Raw genomic sequence first — 26,811 nt, 5'->3', positions numbered from 1 at the left:
TTTGTATAAGCCGAATAGATTGGAGAGCAGTTCAGAAGTAAGTTTGAAATGTATTATCGATATGAAGTCCAATAGCAGGAGATGTCAGAAAGATGACTACGATTTTTAAACTGGAGTTACAACAAGAAAGTGTATGAAGCGAGAAAGTGAGGCTGGCAGTTTTATTTGGAGATGACATGAGACAGTTCTTCAAATTGGTGAGAAATTTCTTCACTACAGCATGGAACATTTTGGACAAATTCCCTTTTTATGACTCCGTGGTGAAACATGCAAAAGAAGTGGGTATTTCATTGAGAGCAACGACTTTTTTTGCCTTCACTGTTTTTTGAACTGTTTCAAAATATAACACTGACAGAGGCAATCTGGTAGTGGAATTTGCTCCCTACCAAGCAGATCCATTAAATGAAGAAATTTCAGACTGTGAAATAATAGCATGGGCTGAAATGTCAAAGCTGAAAGATGCTTCTGGATACATTAAGTATTCAGTTCTTCCTCAAGTGATGCTAATTGTCAGCTTTATGCTTTTTTAGGTGGCTGAGAAGACTTCCTATAATCAACAGAATAAGCACTAAAGTTGAGAGCCGGGCTGAGTGGCTCAGATACGAAAACCACAAAAGTAGTGAGTGGGATGTAAAAACCAATATTACTATTATTATTACTACTACTACTAAAGTTGAGAAGCTGGATATTCAGCTATAATATCACACTAATTCCTGATGTGAATTTTTTTTTTTTGGTAGGCCTATATAGTGCATATAGTTTTCTTGCCATGGAGAAAGTAGAGCCTGAATCCCTGTCTATTTTTAGTAACCTCTGACCATCAGTTCTTGAAACTAACAAGGGGAGGTCACGATGTCCGCATCACCAATTTTGTTCAGACTTCATCGGTTGGTAGTACTACATCACAAAAATACACTAGCAAAGAAGTAGCGCGCAACTCTCAAACATTTTCGAGAAAAGCGATTTTGAAAATGCCGAAAAAGGTTATGAGAGGATTAGCATGTCAGGTACCATCAAGCGAGAGACTGCGGCAAGGTGGTTGAGGGGTTAAGGTTCTCCATTTCAGTTATGAAGATGGTGAGTTCGAGGCACGCTGCTACCGGCTTTTTACCCACCTCCCCTCCTTTTACCCCCTTTTTTCATATGAAGATGGTGAGTTCGAGTCACGCTGCTACCAGCCTTCCCCCCCCCCCCCCTTTCCCCCCCTTTTTTCATCTGTTACAAATTTTTCTTCTATTACTGTCAAAATAAATTAAAAAATTTATTTCCCAATAATTCGGCTTCTTCTGTATTCTCTACAGATTTGCCGGGATCCAGTAAGTGATTTATACAAAGAAGGTGCTCGATGTAAGCCATGGCCCTTTTCAACTGTTTATTTGTTGTTTTCCCTCCCGGGAACTCGTTTGCACTTTGCGTAGCTTCACATTAAAAAACACTGCCAATCAAACTTACTATGAGAACGTCTGGTTACATCGCACACAACCATTACACGGCACGACGCGGTCAGTGACTAACTGCTGCTCTCACTCGCAACACGAGGAAAAAGGGAATCAGGAAATGTCAGAAAAAAACTTTGAGGAGCGTGACTCAAACTTGCCATCTTCATAACTGAAGTGGAGAACTGTAACCACTCGACCACCACACCACTGTCTCTCGCTTAATAGTACCTGGCATGCTAAACCTCTCGTAATTCTTCTCGACATTTTCAAAATAGGTTTTTTCAGTAATTTTTGAGAGTTGTGCGCTATTACCTTGCCAGTGTATTTTTATGGTTTAGTACTACCAACCTACAAAGTTCGAACAAAATCAGTGATGCGGACATCGTGACCTCCCCTTGTAAGATAACAGAAATATGTAAATTTTTGTAACATGGATTTCCTAAACGATACAGTGACTAGAATTTTGAATACATATTGGAGATGAACTGTACCTGCTAACAGTAGCAGTGAAGATTGTAAGATGTCAGCTATGAGTTGTCGAACCAGGTATGTTATGCTGCGACTTCTTGTACTTAAATTTGTATATTAGGGTGTAAATTCAGAATTAATTTTTCCCTGTTTTTGATCTCTTACAAAATTCCGATGCTCTTGAGGACAGTAGTGAAATTCTCCTGTTCAAAGGTGTAAAACCGGGCGAGTTGGCCATGTGGTTAGAGGCGCGTGACTGTGAACTTGCATCCGGGAGATAGTGGGTTCGAATTCCACTGTCGGCAGCTCTGAAGATGGTTTTCCATGGTTTCCCATTTTCACACCAGGCAAATGCTGGCTGGGGCTGTACCTTAATTAAGGCCATGGCCGCTTCCTTCCAACTCCTGAGCCTTTCCTATCCTATTATCGCCATAAGACCTATCTGTGTCGGTGTGACGTAAAGCCATTACCAAAGGTGTAAAGATACTTGCCACACTGCTACTATCTCAGTTTTTTTTATCCTAAACTCATTCATGATAGCGACTTTGTTCTGTAAAGAATTAAGCCCTGTGCGACTTCCACCAACTGCATCCAGGAACTGACAGCTCTAAGTGCCCTTGAAATCTCATTTGGAACGTGTCTACTCCTTTTCATTTAATCAAAAGAAAAACCAAACATTAGTAGGAGAAAGAAAGTGGATTCTATTATTGTTTAATTGTATACATCATCTGTCATATTAGGATGATTCTGTATTTATGGTCCATTTCTTATACTATTTAGGTACTCTCATACACATGGAAGTTTTAGTGTCATGTCTTATCTGTAGTAATATAACAAGAGCACCAGAATTAATCTAGAGGGAATGTGGAGCTTAAGTTGTATTTATTTTGACTGTTACGCTAAGAACTATGAAACTCAATAAGTACATAATGATAAGTGCATAAATATAAAACTAATCAAATGCTTAGGTGTTCATAACCTATACAGTGAATACAATTTTCAGCACAGAAATGTGCAGTTTTATTTTTGCATGTGAAGTCTTTGGGCCAATTCTACAAATATGTTGGCTTTCAACTTCACCAAAATAACAGAACTATGGAAATGTATTACTGAAGAAAAGTGAAGCATGATATTAGAACAAAGAAGCTACGAAGATGTTCGAGTATGACGTTTGGATGAATTTTTATAAAAAAGAAAAAGTACTTCTAGGTGTGGTAATACAAAATAAAATGAAAATTATAATATTGTGATAATAGACAGCTGTTGATTGGTGAAGTTCCTGGTATTCTTATACTGGATTGGTCATTGGAACCGTGAGTAAAATCTATAATAATAAAAGGAAGTGTCTGTGTGTGCACGATACTGAGCCAAATGTACGGCATGCACAGATCTGAAATTTTTAACATAGGTAGATGGAAGAGGGTCCAAATGCACCTCAAAGCCAGATTTCTAATTTTCACTTCCACTGGTGAGTTATGAATGAAAAGCCATCAAAAAATGTGTGTTTGGGATATGGCAATCCAACGTGCTGTCACCAGAATTAAATGTATGGATTCAGTGTCGCTAGGCAACATACATAAAACAGGTAATACAAATCGAAGAGCCATTTTTGGTCCCCGACACAAGGAGCCATGTTCAGTATGTAAATATCTGGAAGTGTTTGACTGTGTGTATAAGCGATGCCTAGCCAAATCTATGGCATGTAGAGATCTGGCGTTTTTGAAGTAGGCGAATTCGTAGATGAATATTTATAGAGGGTAAGACATGCTTTCATTAATTATTTATATTACTTTTAATTGTTTAAATTATTTATTTATTTAGTTATTTCTACCTGATATTCATTTCATTCACTTAATAAGAGGATGTCACTGTACCAGCAATGAAATGTGAGCTGTATTTTCTATCAACTAACTCAATATTATATTTTATTCAGGGGAAATATATAGTACATAGTTTGGATAATAATAAAGAAGGAATAGTAATACATATTTATCAATCAAGGTGCCACTTAAAGTCCAAGGAATATGAAGCCATTTTTGTTCAGTCTGTGATATCTGGAAGTGTTCGTGTCTATGAGTGCATTACCCAGCCAAATCTACAGCATGCAGAGATCTGAAATTTTTTTCATAGGTGGGCACAGCATTTCACCGATCATGCATGGCTGTGTTGAGCAGTTCTTGCTCCAAGAAATGAAACTATCAACATCATCAAGAAGCAACTCTTACAAGAATTACCTGGTGTTCTACAAATTTAAAAGTCTATCGACATGACATGTAATACACATAAGGCTGCCATCTACACGACAGAGCTTTTGAACAACTTTGCGTTACCTGGAGTAGACTTGAACATCTTGGAGCGGATGATTGTGGCACCGATTATCATTCTCAGCAATATGAATCCTCCTTCCCTCTGCAATGAAACACATTTCTCACTCAAGAAACTGATGCCGATTATTATTCAAGCTACAATCATGACTGGACATGCTGCAGGCAAAGTAGTATTCATTCCTCAGATTCAGATCATCGTTTGGATATACAGTTTCAATTTAGACGTCTGCAGTTCCTCATTTGTTTCACTTTCGCTATGTGCATCAACAAGGCACAAGGACAATTGCTGAAAGTTGTAGGATTCTTCATAAACCATGCTTCTCCCATGGTCAAGTGTACATGGGTTGTTTAAGAGTTAGAAAAGCAAACACACTATACATAGTAGCTCCAGTTGGAGGGACATTAAATACAGTTCATCCAGAAGCTCTATAAGGAAAAATCAGGTTTTAAATAATATGGTCTTTTATATACATACATACATGCATGCATACATACATACATACATACATACATACATACATACATACATACATACATTATAGACTGTTATGCCTTTCATTGTTCAGTCTGCAAGCCTCTGTGAATTTACTAAACGTTGCCACAATCTTCTATTTGCAACTAGTGCTGCAACCTATCCTCCTCCATTCGCCTCACATGACCCCACCACCGAAGCCGGTTTATGCGTACAGCTTCATCCATCAAGTTCATTCCTAAATTAGCCTTTATCTCCTAATTCAGAGTACCCTCTTGCCATTGTTCCCACCTGTTAGTACCAGCAATCATTCTCTGTACTCTAATGTCTGTTACTTCTAACTTATGAATGAGATATCCCGAGTCCACCCAGCTTTCACTCCTGTAAAGCAAAGTTGGTCAGAAAACAGACCGATGTAAAGATAGTTTAGCCTGCGAGCTGACTTCCTTCTTCCAGAATACTCTTGATCGCAGCTGCGAGCTCACTGCATTAGCTTTACTACACCTTGATTCAATCTCACTTACTATATTACCATCCTGGGAGAACACACAACCTAAATACTTGAAATTATCGACCTGTTCTAGCTTTGTATCACATATCTGACATTCAGTTCTGTTGAATTTCTTACCTACTGACATCAATTTAGTCTTCGAAAGGCTAATTTTCATACCATACTCATTGCACCTTTCTTCAAGTTCCAAGATATTTTGACTGCAGGCTTTCGGCACAATCTGCCATTAAGACCAAGTCGTCAGCATAAGCCAGACTGCTTACGAAATTTCCACCTAACTGAATCCCTCCCTGCCATTTTATACCTTTAAGCAGATGATCCATGTAAACTACGAACAATAGAGGTGAAAGATTACAGCCTTGTCTAACCCCTGTAAGTACCCTGAACAAAGATCTCATTCTACCATCAATTCTCACTGAAGCCCAATTGTCAACATAAATGCCTTTGATTGATTTTAATAATCCACTTTTAATTCCATAGTCCTCCAGTATGGCAAACATCTTTTCCCTCGGTACCCTGTCATATGCTTTCTCTAGATCTATGAAACATAAAACACAACTGCTTATTTCTCTCATAGCATTTTTCAATTATCTGGTGCATACTGAAAATCTGATCCTGACAGCCCCTCTGTGGTCTGAAACCACACTGGTTTTCATCCAGCTTCCTCTCAACTACTAATCGCACCCTCCCTTCCAAGATGCCAGTGAATACTTTGCCTGGTATACTAATCAATGAGATACCTCGATAGTTTTTGCAATCGTTCCTGTTTCCTTGCTTATAGATAGGTGCAGTTACTGCTTTTGTCCAATCTGAAGGTACCTTACCAACACTCCATGCTAATCTTACTACTCTATGAAGCCATTTCATCCCTGCCTTCCCACTATACTTCACCATTACAGGTCTGATTTCATCTATTCCTGCTGCCTTATGACAATGGAGTTTATTTACCATCCTTTCCACTTCCTGAGGCGTAATTTCACCAACATCATTTTCCTCCTCCCCATGAGCTTGGCTGTTCGCAACACCACCAGGAAGATTTCCTTTTACTTTGAGAAGATGTTCAAAATATTCCTTCCACCTCTCCGGTGATTTCCTGGGATCTATTATGAGTTCACCTGGTCTTTTATATCGTTATAATATTATTTGTACCACCCACCAACCTGGTATCGTAGGCATTGAAAGTAACAGTATAATTAAAGATTAAAAAATGTACAGTAATTCATCCAGTTTATGTAAAATTGATATGTGTTAATGAATGTTTTTTGTTTCACTTTTAAATAAATGGTTTAAAAAGATCTAACGGTTGAATTAATAAATGTGTGCTAAACTGCGGGTACATGCTAGTTAGTCAATGAAAGTCATGGATTCTGCGTGGTCCACACGTCGGTAAATACAAACGGCAAAGTCTGATCTAGCTTATGAATGACAAAGACTTAATTTCTTTAACAATAGTAATTTCTTTAGGGTGCTTATTGATATCTTTTGCAGCTTTCACAAAGATTTTTTTTTTTTTTTTTAAATGCATTTATATTGAAGATTTTAATAATTTTCTTGGATAATTTTATGAATATGATGATATGAAACATGATGCAAGTTTTCCTCAGGAACAAACTGAGCTCTGCTTTCTTTCATTTGTAAAGCTTCCTGATTTATAAAATGATTCATTTGGCCATAGATTGTGAATAAGAGTTTGGGAAAACCTATATTGAAAATGAGTCAACATTCTACTTGTGAAACATGATAATTCTCATAGATCATTAGAATAATATCAGGTCATTCATTGTACACTTTAAATTAGTTTTTGTAACTTAAGCATTTTTCCCACTATACTCGCCTAAATGTATACCTACATTGAAGAGAATACTCTGTATAAGTTCTCCAAGACCAACCCATAGTGTGTTGAAAAACAATTGTGGTGCTGATTGATGTTTTAAACGACAATCAAACGAATGTGCAGTCCTATCGTGTACAATGGTTAGAAGCTTAAGTTTTACCATTGTTTGATGGTTGTATTTTCTCAGATTTTTGTGCTCATATACTGGGCTGTTACTAGGATGATACTGAGAAGTCTTGGAACTCTCTTCCTAATCCCAAACCCAGTTAACTACAATAATGATTACTAATATAACCAAAATAACAGGCCGCCAGTATCCGTGTACTAGAATTACATGTATTTGATTACTATGATGTTTGTAATGATTTGAGAAAACTTTTCTGAAGAGAGAATTTATTATTGTGGCTATAAGGTAGCTCTTACAATGGAGCAGTCATTCGTGTTGGCAAAATTTCATGCACGAAATCTGATTCATATTAATCTTTACACCAAAAATGCATTTTCAACTTGAAAGCAGTTTGTGGTTTCTTATATACAGGAACATTTTCAGACTCTGAAATGGGTGGTGAGTTACCAGCTTGCTGTTTGCAGAGACATGAATGATAGGTAGTGTGGTTTCTTTCTTTCAGGCGGAGGCAATAACTGCATGAACCATGAACACAATCCTCTTCTTTAACAAACTGTCTGTTACACTTGTCATAACTAACCTTTCTTGATTATGAACTTTTTTGTGATGATATTTTGAGCTTGTATATATTATTCATATTGAATTTAAGAACCAAGAATTGAGAAAAGCATGTTAACTATTGTTTTCCCTGGCTGTCATTTATGCTGGGTTTGGGTTGAAAAGCTGTATGTTGCCAGTGCCATGATTCCTTTGTTTCTTGTCACAATATTTCAGGTTTAAAGTATCAAGTTTTCAGCACCATGTTTTGTATTATACATGGTGATATTTCTCTTTGCTGAATGTCTGTCAAATAACAATTGTGGTATGGGACCTATTGCCATAAGAAGTTGGTTTATTTAGTGATCGTATGTACCTGTGTAATAGATATCTTTTGATATCACTTTCTCTGTTTTTTCTTCTTATAACTGTGATGCTGATCCTCATTAAATTGAATGATTTCCCTCAACTGACTCAGTTTTTGTTTATATTTAAGTTTCTGGGATTTATACACTTGCAGTATTATCTGTGGAAAAAAGTTTGTGTGATATTGTTATATTGAGGAGTGAAATTTTGTTCCAGAGCTCTGAATTAGAACATTATTTGTATAATATTCGTTATAGAAAGTGTTCAAAAGATGCTTTTGTGGTTTGCTTTCATAAAGTTTGTGAACATGCTAAGCTGTCATTTCCATGTTTTTGTTATTCCATCCTAGTATCTTGTTTAAACACAGCTGAAAATTAGCATATAACAAGCTAAGAAAAAATTAGGAACATTGAAGAGTTATTACAATCCTTTAACTGTTGATGTGAATGTGACCTTTAAATCCAGTGATCTGTTGAGGCCAGACTGACTGCACTAAACCTTTATATCTTTCTTTCCATTTTCACCAGTCAGCTGTTATTTCTTTTCTGTATTATCATTACGAGTATATATATGCTTCAGCCGTACTGAGTAGAAGGATTATCCTCAGTACAGTTGAACGTTGTTCAGTTAACCAGGACTTTGTCACATGGGTCGACACCCCGAACAAATAGCATTTTAAAAAAAAATATTGAAAGGACTTTATTGTTAAGGTTGATGATTAAGAAGGGGATAACTCAAATTTAGAATAGGAAACTGACTGTATAAAAGCAACTGTATATTTTAATTATATTTATATCCTAGATTGAAATTGTCTTTTGAGTCCATACTTCAATTTTGAATATCACCATTCTTATTTTAAGTCCGACTCGTTGGCTGAATGATCATTGTACTGGCCTTCGGTTCAGAGGGTCCCAGGTTCGATTCCCGGCCGGGTTGGGGATTTTACCTTCATTGGTTAATTTCATTGCCTCGGGGGCTGGGTGTTAGTGCTGTCCCCAATATCCCTGCAACTCACACACCACACACAGCACTATCCTCCACCACAATAACATGCAGTGGCACATGGCAGATGCCGCCCACCCTCATTGGAGGGTCTGCCTTACAAGGGCTGCACTCTGCTAGAAATAGCCACACAAAATTATTATTCATATTTTAATATATTTTCACAGTTATCACAAGTACTTGTCTTCATAAAGGCTGCTGCAGCCCTGAATGGTGCATGCATATTGTGCTAAGACCCTGATATTCAGTGCATTTTACAAGCACTGAATATAGCTTTTTATCTTTAAGAAGCCAAACTGTTTTAATTAAACTTGTTTTCACTTTTTGTTTTCATGTGTAACTCTGTTCAATTTACTCTCCTGAATAACTAGTGAACATGGTCATAAATTGGACATTTTTACATTTGAGATTTACATTTATGAAGATGAATGTTTTCATGAATATTCCAAACATCAACAAAATCATTGTAGTTGCTAGGGGAAGTGAAAAATAAATAATGTTATTGTTTGAGTCATCAGTCCATAGACTGGTTTGATGCAGCTCTGCATGCCACTCTATCCTGTGCTAACTTTTTCATTTCTACTTAACTGCTGCGTCTTATGTCTGCTCTAATCTGCTTGTCATATTGATATCTTAGTCTACCCCTACCGTTCTTACTACCTACACTTCCCTCAAAAAACAACTGCATAATTCCTGGGTGTCTCAAGATGTGTCCTATCATTCTATCTCTTTTTCTGGTCAAATTTAGCCAAATTGCCCCTCACTAATTTGATTCAATATCTCTTCAGATGACCTGTTAGTCTGGGGAGAAAAGGAAGAGGATATCCAGGAACAGTTAGATGCTTGGTTAGATGAGGCGGAACAATATGGAATGAAATCTAATGCCCAAAAGAGTGAGTGTTCACAAGTAGAAAGGACAGACCAATGAGAGGGATATTGCTTGGAGGGGAACAGCTTAGGAAAGTAGAGAGTTTCAAGTACTTGGGAAGTATCATAGAGGAAAGTATGGCTAAATGGTTAGCGTGCTGGCCTTTGGCCACAGGGGTCCCGGGTTCGATTCCCGGCAGGGTCGGGAATTTTAACCTTAATTGGTTAATTTCGCCAGCACGGTGGCTGGGTGTATGTGTCGTCTTCATCATCATTTCATCCTCATCATGATGCGCAGGTCGCCTACGGGTGTCAAATCAAAAGACCTGCATCTGGCGAGCCGAACTTGTCCTCGGACACTCCCGGCACTAAAAGCTGTACGCCATTTCATAGAGGAAAGTGGAAGAAATGATGAGGAAATAATCGAGCGTGGAAGACAAGCAGGAGCATTCCTGAAAAGTGTCAGAAGCCTGGTTTGGAACAAGGATGTCCCTCAAAGAAGCAAAAGGGTGATATATAGGATGTGCTATATACCTATTCTGATGTATGCAGCTGAGACTTGGGTAACGAGGCAGAGAGCCGTGAATAGCATACAGGCAAGTGAAATGAAATTTCTGAGAAGCAGGATAGGAGTGACAAGATTGGATAAGATGAGAAATGAGAAGGTTCGAGATATAGTAAAAGAAGAGCTACTACAGAATAGGATAGAGGCATCTAGACTCAGATGGTATGGACACATGAAGAGAATGACAGAGGAAAGGATACCGAGGAGGATGCACGAGATGGAGATAACAGGTAAACGACCAAGAGGAAGACCAAGAGACAGGTGGATAAAAGGAGTGGAAGAGTGTGTACAGAGAAGAGGTTAGAACTGGGCAAGAGTGACTAGGGAGAAGTGGTGGGAAGACCAAAGGAGATGGAGAGGCTTATGTTCCAAGCAGACCTGGCCAACAGCTGGAAACTGCAGATGATGATGGTGATGATGATGATCTCTTCATTCATGATTCGATCTAACCATCTCACCTTCAGCATTCTTCTGTACCACCATATTTCAAAAGCTTATAGGCTCTTTCCTCCTGAGCTCGTTGTTGTCCATGTTTCACTTACCTGCAATGCCATGCTCCAGACTTCAAAAACATCTTTCTAATTCGTAAATCAGTGTTCAAAAATTTCAAATCTTTTTTCATAAAAGGCCGCCTTTGCTTGAGCTAGTTTGCCTTTTTTGTCCTCCGTACTTCTGCCGTTATTCTACTATCCAAATAACAATATTCATCTACTTTCTTTATGACTTCATTTCCTAATCTAATGTTTTCTGCATCACCTGACTTTCTTTGACTGTGCTCCATTGTTTTCGTTTTGGACTTATTTCATCTTATACTCCTTACCCAAGACTCTGTCCATACCATTCAGCAATTTCTCCAGATCTTCTGTAGTCTCGGGTAAAATAACAATATCACCACCGAACCTCAGGGTTTTAATTTCCTCTCCTTGGATTTTGATTCCCTTCCCGAAGTCCTCTTAGATTTCCTTTACTGCCTGTTCTATATAAACATTGGAAAGGAGAAGGGACAAATTGCAAACTTGCCTCACTCCTTTTTGGATTGCTGTGTCCTTTTCAAAGCCCTTGATACTAATCACTGCGGACTGATTTTTATACAGATTGTAGATAATTCTTGTTTCGCTATATCTGATCCCGATTGCCATCAGAATCTCGAATAGCTTCGTCCAATCAACATTATCAAATGCTTTTTCAAGATCTACGAATGCCATGTATGTAGGCATGTCCTACTTAATTTGATCCTTTAAGATCAGACGTAAAGTCAGGATTGCTTCACGTGTTCCTACATTTCTTCTGAAGCCAAATTGATCTTCTCCCATCTCAGTTTCAACTTGTCTTTCCAATCTTCTGTAAGTAATACGTGTTAAAATTTTGCAGGCGTGAGATACTAAAGTAATGGCGCGGTAGTTTTCACATTTGTTTGCACCGGCCTTCTTGGGAATAGGTATGACAACATTCTGCCAAAAATCATATGGCACTTCTCCTGTTTCATACATCTTACATACTAAATGGAATAACCTCGCCATGCTGGTTTCTCCTAAGGCAGTCAGTAATTCAGAGGGAATGTTGTCAATTCCAGGTGCCTTGTTCCTATTTATGTCTCTCAAAGCTCTGTTAAATTCTGACCTCAAAACTGGGTCTCCCATTTCATCAGCATCAGCAGCCTCTTCTTGTTCCGGGACTGTATCATCTATGTCTTTACCTTGATACAATTGTTGGATATGTTCCTGTGATCTTTCTGTTTTGTCTTCTTTCCCTAAAAGTGTTTTTCCATCTGAGTTATTAATATTCATACACCTAGTTTTCCTTTCTCAAAGGTTTCCTTGAGTATCCTGTATGCAGTATGTACGTTTCCTAGGACCATACAACCTTCAGCATCCTTGCACTTCTCCTTCAACCACTCTTCCTTAGCTGTCCTGCACTTTCTTTCCACTTCATTCTTATAGAACTAAATAAATATAATTCTTAGCATGAAGGTGACTTTTAGAAACCTCTGAATGAGCAATGAATTAATACCAGTTCTCTTGTAATAGTGGGTAGCTGCCCTCTTGTACCTAAGAATGCAGGTTTGATTCTAGCCAGGGTGTTAGTATTTTTGAAGATGGAAATAAGAAGCTGATTATTTTAACAAAAATGTGTATTCAAAGGTCAAAAGCAGCAGTATTCTAAAAGAATATGGGGGAGAGAGAGAGAGAGAGAGAGAGATAGGGAACATTTGAAGTGAAATCCGTTTTGAGATAAGTTAATGCACTATCCCGTCTTTTATTCAGTCTAGTAATAAAGTGAGTTATTGGACATGCAGAGAATTTTCATTGGTTTAGTGTAGTCCTGAATGGCCATCATAAATGAAAAGCCTACGCAGGTACATCATTGTGATGAGCTAAGTTAGAAAAGAAATGGCAGAGACGACAGTAGCAAAGGTGAGTCTCCAGCTCAATGAAATTAAGGCTAGGTACCTGCTGATGTCAAGATTTGAACAAGACCAGGCCCCATTATCTGCAAATGGAATGGATTTCCAGTCAGTGGATAAATTCAGAGTACCTAAGAGCGTGGTCCACCATATGTAATAAAGTGGACTTCAATATTCAGGAGAGGATCCTGGCAGGAAACTGGTGCTTCTTTAGCTTACAAAATACACAGTGGTCTAAAGGCATGTAATGTTGAACAAAGATAGTCTGCAGCACCATAATTTGTCCATTTGTAATGTATGACTCTGAAAAATGGACAGGTGGGAAGACTGACCTGAACAAGCTTGATATCATCAAAATGAAAGTGATGTGAAGAATCCTTAGGGCCTGTAAGGAGGAAAATGGAGGCAGAGGACTATGAGCGATAGTGTGATGGGCAGTTTAGGACTATGAACATCTTGGGAAGCATGTGGTGAAGATGCCAGAAAAGGCAATACCTAGAGCCATGATGGAGGGAATACCAGAAAAATCTCCACCCCTTAGTAGACCAAGGTTGCCATTGGCAAGATGAGCTTGAAAGAGACCTAAACCATTTGGGCTTAGCGGAAGAAAGATGCACGAGACAACTTGTTAAGGCAGCGCGTGTTCTTCAGAGTCTGTGATCGCTGAATGATGGTAATAAGTTAGAAGGTTTCCATACACTACAGCATGTAAAAGAATGTCGTGTATACATGTGGGAGCACGCAAAAAAAAAAAGAAGAATTAAAAAATTAATCATCTCCTGATGTTCTAATGTTCTGATAAGTTCTTGGTTTGGTACTGGTAGTCCAGATCATACTATTGTCTGTTACTGGTGTATGCCATTTCAATAAAAACAGGCTATCAAAATTGGTACACAACTTACTTGGGTGACTTCTGTTCTGTTCAGAATTGATTTGGTAGACAAGATCTATTTTTAACAGGAACCGAATCTTAAGTTCTTAAATAAATTCCTTGTAAGTTTGAAATCATGAAATTACTTCACAATTTTGTGTAAAAGCAGGAAATATGATTATATTTCTAAGCAAATGAATAATTTGGGAGATAGATGACAATTGCTTTGCCTTTCGACTAATATCATGGATCGGATGGTCTATATGTTTGACTAACTATTCATTATTAGTCATATCCAACAGACTCTCTGTGGTTAATGTAACCTAATTTCTACATCGAAATATTGATAGGTTTAGAATGTAGCCTTTGGAAGTATGACTGTCTTCAATTTAGCTTCCCTGCCATTACCAGCCAAGTTAGCACATTGAAGTGCAGGCTAGTGTAGGAAGTTCCAGTGGACATGGGAGACCGATGGTCTCTTAATTCCATCATAAACCAGCATTGAAATGACTTCTGTTGTGTCTTGTTTTGTATCCAAATACTTGGGTAATACCTTTATCAAAGACATGGCTGCTTTTTTCCCATTAATAATAATAATAATAATAATAATAATAATAGGAGGAAGAAGAAGTAGTAGTAGTAGTAGTAGTAGTTGTTGTTGTAGTTGATTGCAGGTATATGCTGGATAAGGGAATGTTGTCTTAGTTAATGCTCAAATGTTGTCAACTGGCAAGACATTTTGCTCACCTCCGAGAAATGATGAATTATTATGGAGCTTTACTGGAATGACATTGAAGAAGGAAATTGCTTATTCTGCAGAAAACTCATTCCACCCCTGGTCATCCAACACAAATTTTACATGCAACCAGTAAGAAACGAACTCAGTATGCATCAGTGAATAGTTGACCCCTAAATAGAATTGTGCTTCCTTCATTTTTACTAATCATGACAGTCCTGTCTGATTGAACTGTAATCTAGCAGCAAAAGTTAAGTTCCCCTGGATAGTTTATGAGACTGAGTAATTTTGCTAGGCAGTTGCATATAACACTATTAGAGGTCTTTATTATATTAACTACAGTATTACCATATGACATGAGTGGCAAGAGTTTTTATTCATTCTAAAATAAACTATCTTGGTAGCTAGCAAGTAGTGTGAAAGAAGCTAAATTGCAAATTGAAAAACCCAAGAAAATTGCTGCAAAAAATGGACTGCAAATCTTGTTTGAAAGGACTGAAATGATGCCGACGTTCAGATTTGAAACAGCAGCCATTCACCTTGATAATGACAAACAAATTAAGATTGTGAATAAGTTCAAATATCTTGGGAAAATTATAACCTGGAACACAAAAGAGAAAACATCGATCAACAGCAGAACATTTAAACTGAAAACAGCACAGCGAATCACCTGGCCAACTTATTAAAAAAATCTCTCTCCATGAATGCTAAATTTTGACATTAAAATACAGTTGTAAAACCTGAAGCAAGTTATGCTAGTGAAACACTCTTCAAGTCAAGCACTAAATCAACAACCGATAAATTGCAGAAAGTAGATAGAAGAATCATCAGGACAATCATCAATAAGAAACACCAAGTTGATGGCAAATGGAGATTACCTAATGAGGTGGTATATCGTAAAAGTGAATAGATAATAGATACAATGCGGAAAAGGAGAATTGCCTTTTTTTTTTTGGTCATGTATTCAGACTGCTAGAAATCAGACTAGTGAAGCAGTTATTTAGTTACTTCTGGAAAAAACAATGAACACTTGGTTTACAGAGATAATGAATGATTTAGAAGAATTAAGTGTATCAATGCTCCAAATTGAAGGCAGAGAAGAGAAGATGATTCTAAGGAATAAACACTTACGATTCAATCTCATAACATTTGAATGAAGGAAGTACATCATTACTGAGAACCAGAAGGCAGCCAGGTCTGACAGGATGAAGTTGTTTCGGGAGCGGAAGAAGACGCAAAAGCTGACTATTTAATACTATTAGACTTTAATGTATATGATGGATTAAAGAGCTCCAGTGGGGGCATAAAAACAATTAAAAACTTATCTTGGCTTGTATCAAAACAGTCTCTTGACATTGTGAGTAAGATATGCTTCCACTGAGATATTCAGGCAGCTCCATAGGCACAGTACTTACATGAGGCTGAAGACCTAGTTTCCTCAAACCCTTAAAAAAAAAAAAAAAAAAAAAAAAAAAAAAAGAAGCCCTCCTATTACTGGTAGTATCTTATTTCAATAAATAATTAGACATGCAGCCTTGGACATGGCCATTAAAGTGTGCAAAAGAAGTACAGAACCATTTGGTTTTGCCTTCCTAATATGCTCTTCTTGAAATTTTTTTCAGTGATTGATGACACAAAAGGCACATAGCTTTATTAAAATGATTTAATGATAAATGCTTTATCACTTGGTAATAAATTGCTAGAATTGACATTATTGTAAAGACTTAACAGGGAAGCTTTTGTGTGTTATATCTAAATTTGTACTGTTGAGGTGTACCTTTTATCTATATTAAATTTGAATTCTACCTACATCAAATTCAAGATGCCATGTAGACAGCGTACCATGACAAAAAATTATTATGGTAACATCCATTAAATTCAGCAATTATAGGTTAATACAGAAGCTTGAACAATATTTTGTAATCTGGACATTGAATGGTGTTACTGCACACAAGAGTGATGTCTCAATATTCTGATGGAGTCTCAACATATTTGATGCAGTGTCTATCATGAAAGCCTTTGACAATCCAATCTGTTTGCAGAAGTTCTCAAAGAAACATGGAATGGTCCCTTTGGCACCAGTCATCAAATCAAATATTGTAATATTTTTCAGATGGTATTTCTCTTTTAAAATACTTTGTTTATTCATATTTCATTCTCTCCTTGGTATTACTTCTTCAAGTTCACTTTCATAGGTCTCAAACTTGATGGTACTCTACAATGTACCTTCATGAGTATGGTTTAAAAATATCAAAACACCTATTAGAATCTTCATTGGAGAGACTATGTATCTCCTTGTAGGCATTGTAGTCCTATTTCTTTGAGACTCTAGCAATGATTGACCTGGCTCTGTGTCATAGAAGTTCACTATAGGGACAGGCTCCCAGGATGTGAGCAAGAGCACTGAACTCTATGCGGCAATGCCGGCAGAGGTTGTTCTTGCTCTGGATCTATCCAGCATGGTACTTATAGCTGACACATTCTTCTTCATCGTAGTGCCTTCTCTCCATTCGCTGTTGGTTAGATCTTGTTCTCCCAGAGCCATCTATTTGTTGGAGTATATTGTTTGTAGAGAATTACTCCTTATCCTTTATTTTCTTTCTTTCTTCATTTATCAAAAACAAAAGTCTCTATTGTCCTGCTTTACAGTGTCAGTCAACCCCGTTTCCAAAAATTGACTTTTTTCCTGTTAACTTCAGAGCTTGATTGCTGGATGAAATGTCTTCGGAGATGTGCTATGTACCGCACAGATGATGGAAGCTTTCCTCTGTTTTCCTTTGTTTTTAGCTCTAGGAAATAGTGCATGGTAATTATTAACTTCAAAGGAAGTGCTGTTTCTTTACCATGAAGTGGGATTCATTATTGCTGTAGGAGTATGTTCAGTGTAATGATTCAGTGATTCTTTTCTTAAATGAAACAAATAAACACCATTCACTGTCCTAGTCCATTTAAATAACTGTCTAAGATACCTTTTATTTAATCTTTGTTATGGTATGGCTATGTGGAAGAAAGAAAAATGGAGCTGGTTAATTCTAGGTGTAGATGTTTAGGAACAGTGGGAGAAATCACCCTTACCTTTGTAAAGATGCTGTTCATCTTTATTCTTGAAACTTAGCCTTATTTCATAACTATGGGAGGGGTCTTTGAGTTGTTTCTAACGCCTAGCTGTTGTTGTTTACTAAGCAGGCGTGGTATAGGAATGCCGCCCATTCCCCAGCGCGTGCAGCAGGCTGCAACCCAAGCGGCTGCCCAAGCAGCGGCGCAGGCAGCTGTCAATGAATTGAGGGATGCTTTCCGAATGAAGTAGATGGCGGTATGTAGAGATGAGGCAGACAGGATTGTTTCTTTACTATGATCTACACTGTCATCACTGTATGGTGTCAGCCCATGGTCATTGGTTTTACACTGTGTAAATCTGAACCAGAAGTTTTGCTAATATTGGAGGAATAATGCATGCCATGAAACCTTAACTTTTTCAAGGAGCATAATATTTGTTGCAAAACATGATGTAACAGAAAGGAATCAAAACTATCAATAACTTACTTGGAGGTTCTTCGTGTAGCACAGTGTATGGAATTGAAAATTATAGAAAACTTGATGGCGTGTGTGCAACAGATAAGCAAACAAATTTTACTGCAGGATAGTGTTCTTACACAACTAAATTTGTAACCCAAGACTATAATTCTTAAGTCATACTATTGTGTTCATGAGTCAACATGGGCTACAGTTAAGTTTGAATGTCTGTTGTTTTACTGGTAACTAACTAATGATTTATAACTAGTTCAGGATCCAGTATTCAAGATTTGAGTTGAATGAATTGCTGTTAGCTAAGTTTTAAGTTTATTTTTCAACATGATGCAGAGACCAATATTATTATACCAGTTTCCATTTTGAGTTGAGTTGTACTCTTTCTTTGGAAGGGCTGTGATGATTATGGAGGTGTAAAATATCCATCCATCCATGCATTCTCATGTTGTAGATAATGCTTTGTGTATGTATGCAACACTTCTGACCAAAACTTCTTTATACCACATCAGCCGGTGGAGTCTGATTGACAGTACAAAGACAGTAGAAAAACAGATATTCTTAGTTGCCAGTTACATTATACATTTTAGGTCTAGATTATTTTTACCATGGCTTTGGATCAGAATATTTATTTTTTATTTATACATTTGAACATATATATGTATGCTGTTCTGCAGTGGAAAGTTTTTTGTATGCTGCATTTATTTTCCAATCACAGTATTATTTACCTTAAGCTGTTTTGAAATCTTAAAAGGCTTGTTCCATGCAAATAGATACTTACCATTCTGTATTAATACTAAAATATCCAGTTAGGTTGAAATGGTCAGTTTATATGCTGAATTTGAGCTATTCTATTATTAAAAGTACCAGAAGGTGGAAAAATCCTTCTTTTTTCCCCTAGAGCTTATAAAGCATTAGCCAGTCATTAAGTTCTGGAAAGCATATGTTTCATTGTTTCGGTAAAATGGGAATGTGAACTGTTAAGATTGTTACTGAATCAAAGTCCTATTATCTTCTATTCTCTCTTTTCTTTTGTAGCAGTAAATAGTCCCAATATTGAAACAATCTCCTTGTTTATGAATCACAAAAATAAAAATAAAACCTTTAAGCTCATTGAGTCATTAAATCCGCAGTAGCATGTTACTGTACAAAGAGTGTCAGAATAGCTTTGGATTGTGTTATAAAAGCAGTGTTCTATCTAGAGAAGAAATATTCTATAATTGTTGTTCATCTTGTCATAAATTTCAGTTTCTGTTCCAAAATGTTTAGTTTTCTTGAAGTATTTCTAAAGTACAGTAACTTGTGCTTCTTTTCCTTGTGACTGCACATATAATTATGTCAGTAGAACAGGGAAAAGTCGTATTTATGTAAAGCATTAAATTCCAGTTTTTAACATAAGATTGAACCCAAAATATGACCTAACAAAAAGTTCAGAAACAGTGGAGGTTATTCAGCCCTATATCTGAAAGCAGTTTTAGAGTTCAGGCTTATTGCAGAACAAGGGACAATGTGCAGTGAGTGAAAATAGATACCTATTGGCAAAGTGTTAATGATTTTAATTCTGTCTGCCTGTAATCTTTATATCGTGTAATTATGGGAATTATATACATAGACACAATATTTTAATAACGAGCCCTTAGGAATTCTATGTCCAGTTGGTATAACAGTCAATATATATCAGAAAAGGGCCTTGTAGATAGTATGTAAATGAATTAATATTGTTACAGTTACATGTATATCTTGTGTATTTATTAAAGAGAAAATGTTTGTAGGCCTACCATTAAAATATATGCTCTGGTTGTTGTATGGACTTAGAAAAAAAAAAAAAAAAAAAAGGAGCACAGGGACTTTTTCTGAGGAGTTAATTAATGCACACCTTCACGATGTCATCCACACCAAGATGCTGCCCAAAGTTGCTTATCCCAGGGAATAAGTATTACAAAACTTGTAATGTATAAAATATTATTTTGTTTTATTAATAATAGAATTTTTGAGTTGTGGAAGAGTACTCTTTGGAGTTGATGGCATCTTACTCCCTGCTTTTGTTAGCTGTGTTAGATCTCATCTGTATTGGAGATGAAACTCTGAGTGCACTGGCCTACAAATAAAATAATAAAAGCTCTTGGATATATATAATGTGAATGCTCTGAATTCAAATCTGTTTTCAGTTTTACTTTATCGGGCTAGGTTTTTAAACAAAATCAAATCAAATGTAATAATGTAGGTATATTTTAAATGAAATATTATACACATTAAAGGCTTATAACTAAGACAAAACTGTTTCCTTAGGTTTAATTTGAACTTAAATACCTAATGAATTTATTGAAAAAAGAGAGCTATGTTTCAGTAAATTTGAATTTCCGAACATTTTTCACTGTTAGGGAGACAACTTTTTTTTTTTTTTTTTTTTTTTTTTTAAAAGCCCTGGTATGTCCTTTACTAGTGTCTTTTTAAACACTAGCAGTAATCAGCCATCATTGACACATCATAATGGCCTTGACAGCAGGTTTTTGTTGTTTGAATATCTTTATGAAACCACTCTTCTTGTTCTTCACTCACTGCACCAAGATTTGCAGGGAAATAATCAATACAGCTGTGGAGACAATGCACTTTAACGCTCATTCTACAACCAAGATTTCTAAAGAGTCATAACATTTCCTCCACAATTTCCTTACAGTTTGCAGATTTCTTGTTGCCAAAAAGGTTTTCTGTCACGTTTTTATATGTCAACCATGCTGACTTCTAAGTCAGACATCAACTGAGGAAAGGGTTCATTCTCCATAAGCTCAAAAATCTGGGGTCTGTCGAAAATACCTGCTGTTATTTGAGCTTCAGTTTTCTTTTGCAACTTTGTAACCAGAAAGTTCAAACAATCACTGTCCTTATTCATAGCAGTAACACATTTCTTCATCAAACCTAATTTAATTTGGATTGGTGGAAAGGAGGACATTAGAAGGAGAAACCAATGATTCATACTTCACATTTTATCTCCAGGAACTTAATTGCCCCTTTGTGGCCAGTTTTTTCTGCTCCATTGCTCTGATACAGCTCTAGTATCCCATTCGCAAAAGAAACAGGGATATTTAGTAAATCCTGATTGCTGGCCAGGAAAAATAAAGAGCCATTTTAGATTACCACAAAGGCTCCTTTTATGTTCCACATACCTCACCTTCTCTCGCTGAACTTAGAAACTATCATACAATTCTTTTAAATGGACTGAATGACCTGCAGGAATAGAAGGTAGTAAATTGCCATTATGCAGCAGAACCACCTTTAAATTTCACTTTGAACTATCAATAAAAAAGTCTCCACTCATGAAGTTCATATGAGATTCATAATTAAAAATACCAGCTACTGAATGTTGTTACAGAATAGCAGTTTGTCAGCGTGTGAATAAAAGGGTAAGAAATCTTTTGCCTTTGCCTGTAAATTGTAACAGAGTTCCAGGTGCTAAACTGTGGAGTCTGCTTTGGGTCTTCCAAGTTCACCAGTAAGTTGATAAGTCCATTTCTGATGACTGTGGTTTTTCTGTTGTTTAAATCTCTCAGAAATTTTATTTGACATATTTTATAAATTTATTATATACAGTATATCTTCTCAATGAAGAATAATTAAAATCATTCTTTTCTAATGCTGATTGCTAAAAGCTGTAGCTGTAGCCCGATGAAACAATACTAAGACTGATTTGAGAGCTTCCATGTGGTGGGGAATCAGAATATATGAACACTTTTCATTCAGAAAAAAATTTGTAGACCAGTGTTACCGGTGTCACGTTGAACATTTTCACAAAATTACTGTATATTTGGCTCCATATGAGAGAAATTAATTGGACAGACTAGGATGTTGTAAACATGGTGTTTGCTGCTGACTTGTATATGCCTTATCAGTTGGATGTCTTACAATCTTTCAGTTTTGAAAATGTACTTCCCAGTGGCTTCTTGCAGTTGACATTAAGTTGTTTTCTGTTAGTAATCCTCTGTTGGATAGGTTGGTCTATTTTACAGATACAGTATTTTTCTAGCATTTATTATTTTAAAATACCCTGTTCTGCTGACTTTTCCAGCCCTTTTGGAAGACTTTTATTATGAAGCATCTGAATGTCTGTTAAACCTGTGATCCTTCTGCACAGAACGTGATGTGCATTTCAGTACCTTATGTGAGATTTGTTTTTGCATAAAAGATGTTCTACTTTTGGTTGGGTTTTGGAGTAGGCTGCAGTTTACATGTTACATATAGTTTATATACATCCTTAAATTTTGTTAGGGGAGATGTTTTATTAAAACCTGTAGCGCTTTCTCATAAATAAACCATTATTCAGTTTATTCATCTCTTTATGCTGTATGAACAACGAGCTAGAATAACATAGAAAGGTGGAAGCGCTGACTGGGTGAAGCTAATAGAACAGACGTCCGCCATGTTTCCTGTGTTCACACAAGCAAGGGGGCATGACTCTTAAATGATGAAAAGTGTAGAAAATACAAATTTTAGAATCACTGGGGCAGAATTAAAGACTGTTAGCCGAAATCTTAAAGCATTAAAAATCATAGACTGCGAATATCGCCACCACATTATGTTGCGGCACAAGGCCATTATCACAATCAGTTGATTGTAAGGTAGTTTAAAATGGCTGCACAGTGACATACGAATAGGCCTCGAAATTGTAACAAGAGCGTTACCTTGCTTGGCTGTTGTGGTTAAGCGTAAATTACAATAAAAACTGTGGGCATAAATATTTGACAGAAATCCTTAAAATGATAGGGACCTACAATAGGTTACAACCTCATTCTGATCATATTTTAAAAGTATTGCATCCCCCATGAGTGCTGTCTTTTTTCTTTCCTCCTTAATCTGTTTACGCTCCAGAGTTGGTTTTCCTCTCTGACTCGGCAAGGGATCCCACCTCTACTGCCTCAAGGGCAGTGTCCTGGAGCATGAGACTTTGGGTCGGGTGATAAAACTGGGGAGGAGGACCATTACCTCGCCCAGGCTGCCGCACCTGGTATGCTGAACAGGGGCCTCGCGGCGGGGGGAGGGAGGCCCTAAGTTAGGTACCATCCCGGCATTTGCTTGGGGGATAAATGGGGAAACCACGGAAAACCACTTTGAGAATGCCTGAAGTGGGAGTCGAATCCGTCTCTACTCAGTTGACCTTCCGATGGTGAGTGGGCCCCGTTTCAGCCCTCGTACCACTTTTCAAATTTTGTGGCAGAGCTGGGAATCGAACCCATGCCTCTGGGAGTGGTAGCTACTCACGCTAACCACTACATCACAGAGGCGGCCCATGAGTACTGTACAACTATAATTGTTTAATATAAATATTTATTATAATACAGGGGACATATCATGTTTTTCCCATTACCATATCATACTGGGATTACTAGCTGAAAGGTAACCTGCAAAGTTGTCCATTATGAAGTGTAGCATAGTTTTAAGTACCAATCCAACTGACATCTAGGATAACGGCTGCATAAATTTCCCAAATAGCGGTAAAATACTGAATTTACCTTGTTTGATGTATGTTTGATCAAAATAGGTGACTTTTCATTGTTTCATTTCGTTGGTACCGGGCGAGTTGGCCGTGCGCGTAGAGGCGTGCGGCTCTGAGCTTGCATCCGGGAGATAGTAGGTTCGAATCCCACTATCGGCAGCCCTGAAAATGGTTTTCCGTGGTTTCCTATTTTCACACCAGGCAAATGCTGGGGCTGTACCTTAATTAAGGCCACGGCCGCTTCCTTCCAACTCCTAGGCCTTTCCTATCCCATCGTCGCCATAAGACCTATCTGTGTCAGTGCGACGTAAAGCCCCTAGCATTTCGTTGGTGGTGGGTGCTCCATTTTCTTTGTTTGTAAATGTGAAGAAAAATTAAATAGGGATGGAACGGCATTTGCCACTAATCACCATTGGTCATTTGTTTCATACATGTACTTATGAAATGTGCAGAGAATAAGCAACTGTATTTAGTAGGATAAGAGGAGTGCGACAGGCTACGGCAGCTGGCGCATTTCCTATCATCGCCGCTGTATGGGGGCTTCATTCATTCCATTCCTGACTGGTCGAATGACTAGAAACAGGCTGTAGATTTTCATTTTCATTGATTGGGATACCATTTATCTGTTTTCGTCCTCACAACGCATTGTTCCATTAATTCCTTGTTCTCTTAAGGAAATCTGAAACATAATCTGACAAATAATTACCATGGCTATCAGTACTTTCGCTGTGTAAGCATTATTATTATTTATCGTATGATGAAAGGAGGAATATCAACTATTTACAAAATATGTACAAAAATACACACATATACACACACTCTCAAGTTCATAAAATTATTCACGATTTATCTTTTAACTTCTTGAAACTTATGAAATTAAATTGCCATGCAGTCTCCCTGTCACCCAACATATATTCTTGTGCCAACTGGCTTTGTTTTAACAACCGTTAACATGGCTGCCCTTTATCAATTTGCTTTCGCAGGGAGCACTGATGTTAGGCATACAGCCCCTCTGTTATTCTAGCTCATTGTTTATGAACTTGCTTTAGGCAAACAAGTGGACGTTTCCTAATATTTCAATAATTTTTCATTGTGACTAGAGTAAGTTATGTAATGAGGCTTCAAGCATTACACCTTGTTTTACAGCCCTGTATTCTGTATAATTGTGGGAGTTTCCATGTGCCTACTGTGAGAGTGTTATATTCATATTTGCAAGTTTTGAGTGATGTGAACTATAGCAGAGCAAGTTCACTGTGTATCAAGATTGAAAGTACCGTACTACATAACTAGTTTCTATTTAATGTACAGTGTAAAATCCTTTTATATTGTTGTTGTATGTATATTCCAGTTACTGTAGTTATATAATTGAACTTCATGAATTTAAAGTACAGAAATATACAGTTCTATGGGAATTAGTTACTGCCACCTGTGCATGTTTGTGATTACCTTTTTGTGAATTTAGAATGGGTTAGGTGATGAATTAAGTTTTCTTATTTAATACAGTATCATTAAAATCAATCCCTTTTGATCTTGCAATATTTCCCTTTCTTGTGGTTCTGCATTGTGGTTTTAATCTTTAAGCTTTTAGTTTCATTTCTGTATATTTCCAATAAATGACTCTTAGACGAATGTGCAGCTGTTTGGATTGAATAACTTGAAGAAACTTGTCATGTCAGCATATCTGAGAAATTGCAAGCTGATATGGAAAGTATCAGTGAAAATACATCGCAGAATTTGTTGGTCATACACAGATTTTATAAATGTAAAATGAAAGTCTCTAAAAATCCTGGATTTGTAAATACCTACAATGAAAAATCCAATCACAAATAGTTTCTGAGAAGCAGATGACATGGAAATAGAGGAAAATGCAAATATTATAACTGTAGTATTAATTTCTGGTGATTTTCCTCAGTATTCAGCTTTTATTCACATGAATGAGTTTTTGCCTGTAACTTTCATTTACTACTTGGAAATTTTTCTATCTCATTGTTTTGAGAAAATGATACGTGATAATGTAATAAGTCATGAAGGTTTAATGGGCCTTTCACGACTGTTCAGATTTTCAATGGAAGTTTAAGAGATAACCTGGGAATGGGGAACTTATATTGCATGAACAGTTTTTTTTCGTATTAGTTTTGTTACTTTTCAGATTTTATATTTCAATTTTTTATACTGTTTTAATGAAAATTTATCACATTGCAATATATTATTGTGAAAACCTTGAGTGTGTTTAAACTGTCAAGTAAATTTCATAAATTTTCCCATGTCCATAGTTGCTGAGTTATGTAATCTCATGATTGTCTTAAAATATCATGAATGTATTATATAGAAAAAAGTAATGAAGTGTGAAGTATAACATATTGCAGCTAGAATATCACTGCTTTGTGATTAGACACGCTAGAATTTCACATGATTTTTCATGTTCATGGGCAATGGGAAGTAATATAGTAATTATTTGGGAAACACTTTTTCTAGGAAGAAAGCATTTGTAGTTGTAAGAAGCTTATGGAAGAACTTTTGGTAGTTAATATAATATTGCCTTAATTGTTGTTGGCTTGTTTGAAGTCCGTGATAATAGTCACTGAATTGAAGCTTTATGTAAAATTATTTTTACATCCTGATTTTAAAAACATTTTAATGCTGCCGAGTATTTTCTCATGAGTTGCAAATACTTTAGGTTGATATTCAATTTCTTATACTTCGTGCTATTGATGAATATTCAAAATCTGCAGTATGAAAGTCAATTATATTGTATATCCATAGAAAGCACTGCATTTAATATTGTAGGTTGAATTGTTAGGGCTTGTATATGAACATTTATTAGCACTGTAAGTAAAATAACCATGCTATATGGAGTTGGAATTGTGATTGATAACTGATTAGCTTTATTAAGACGACAATAGGAGTAGTGGAAATGTGAAGGTCATAAGTTTTACCTACTTTATTATTCCATTCTATAACTTCTAAATTTGCCCTGTAGTACATTCATTATTTTATGCTTGTATTCCATGAACCTCCACTCTTTAAAAAAAAAAAAAAAAAACTTTGAAAATTGATCCATTGTTTCATTTTTTGTCTTTTGAACTTGAAAGCATAAATTAAATTGTGTTAGGAAAAGATGAAATAATTGGCAAGGTAGAAACAACAATCTTAAAAATTTATAGAACTGTGAGGAGAGCATCACCACTATCCCTGTAATTATTCAGATGCAGATGAATGCATAGTTCCTGGTATGAGGCGATACTAACTCTCAACTAAACTATTTCAAGCAA

At 36.7% G+C, this 26,811-nt stretch overlaps 1 protein-coding gene across 5 annotated transcripts in view; it reads left to right on the top strand.

The window, feature by feature from the left end:
- The window catches only part of shi (dynamin-1 shibire), a 726,486-nt gene that overhangs the window by 380,650 nt on the left and 319,025 nt on the right, over positions 1-26,811 (top strand). For 2 of the 5 annotated variants that reach the window (XM_067138081.2, XM_067138080.2), the window contains exon 17: positions 17,713-18,208. The exons of 2 other annotated variants lie outside the window; for them this stretch is intronic. In XM_067138081.2, the coding sequence (XP_066994182.1) occupies positions 17,713-17,833 (121 nt within the window). In that variant the 3' untranslated portion in view covers positions 17,834-18,208. Of the gene's footprint in view, positions 1-7,680; positions 8,515-17,712; positions 18,209-26,811 lie in introns of those variants that run through there. One more of the 5 variants, XM_068225572.1, reaches the window with a different exon arrangement.

The sequence above is a fragment of the Anabrus simplex genome, chromosome 1 (assembly GCF_040414725.1).
Source record: "Anabrus simplex isolate iqAnaSimp1 chromosome 1, ASM4041472v1, whole genome shotgun sequence".
Classification (NCBI taxonomy): domain Eukaryota; kingdom Metazoa; phylum Arthropoda; class Insecta; order Orthoptera; family Tettigoniidae; genus Anabrus; species Anabrus simplex.
The sequence above is the reverse complement of the archived record's forward strand: the minus strand, read 5'-3'. Positions and strand labels throughout refer to the sequence as shown.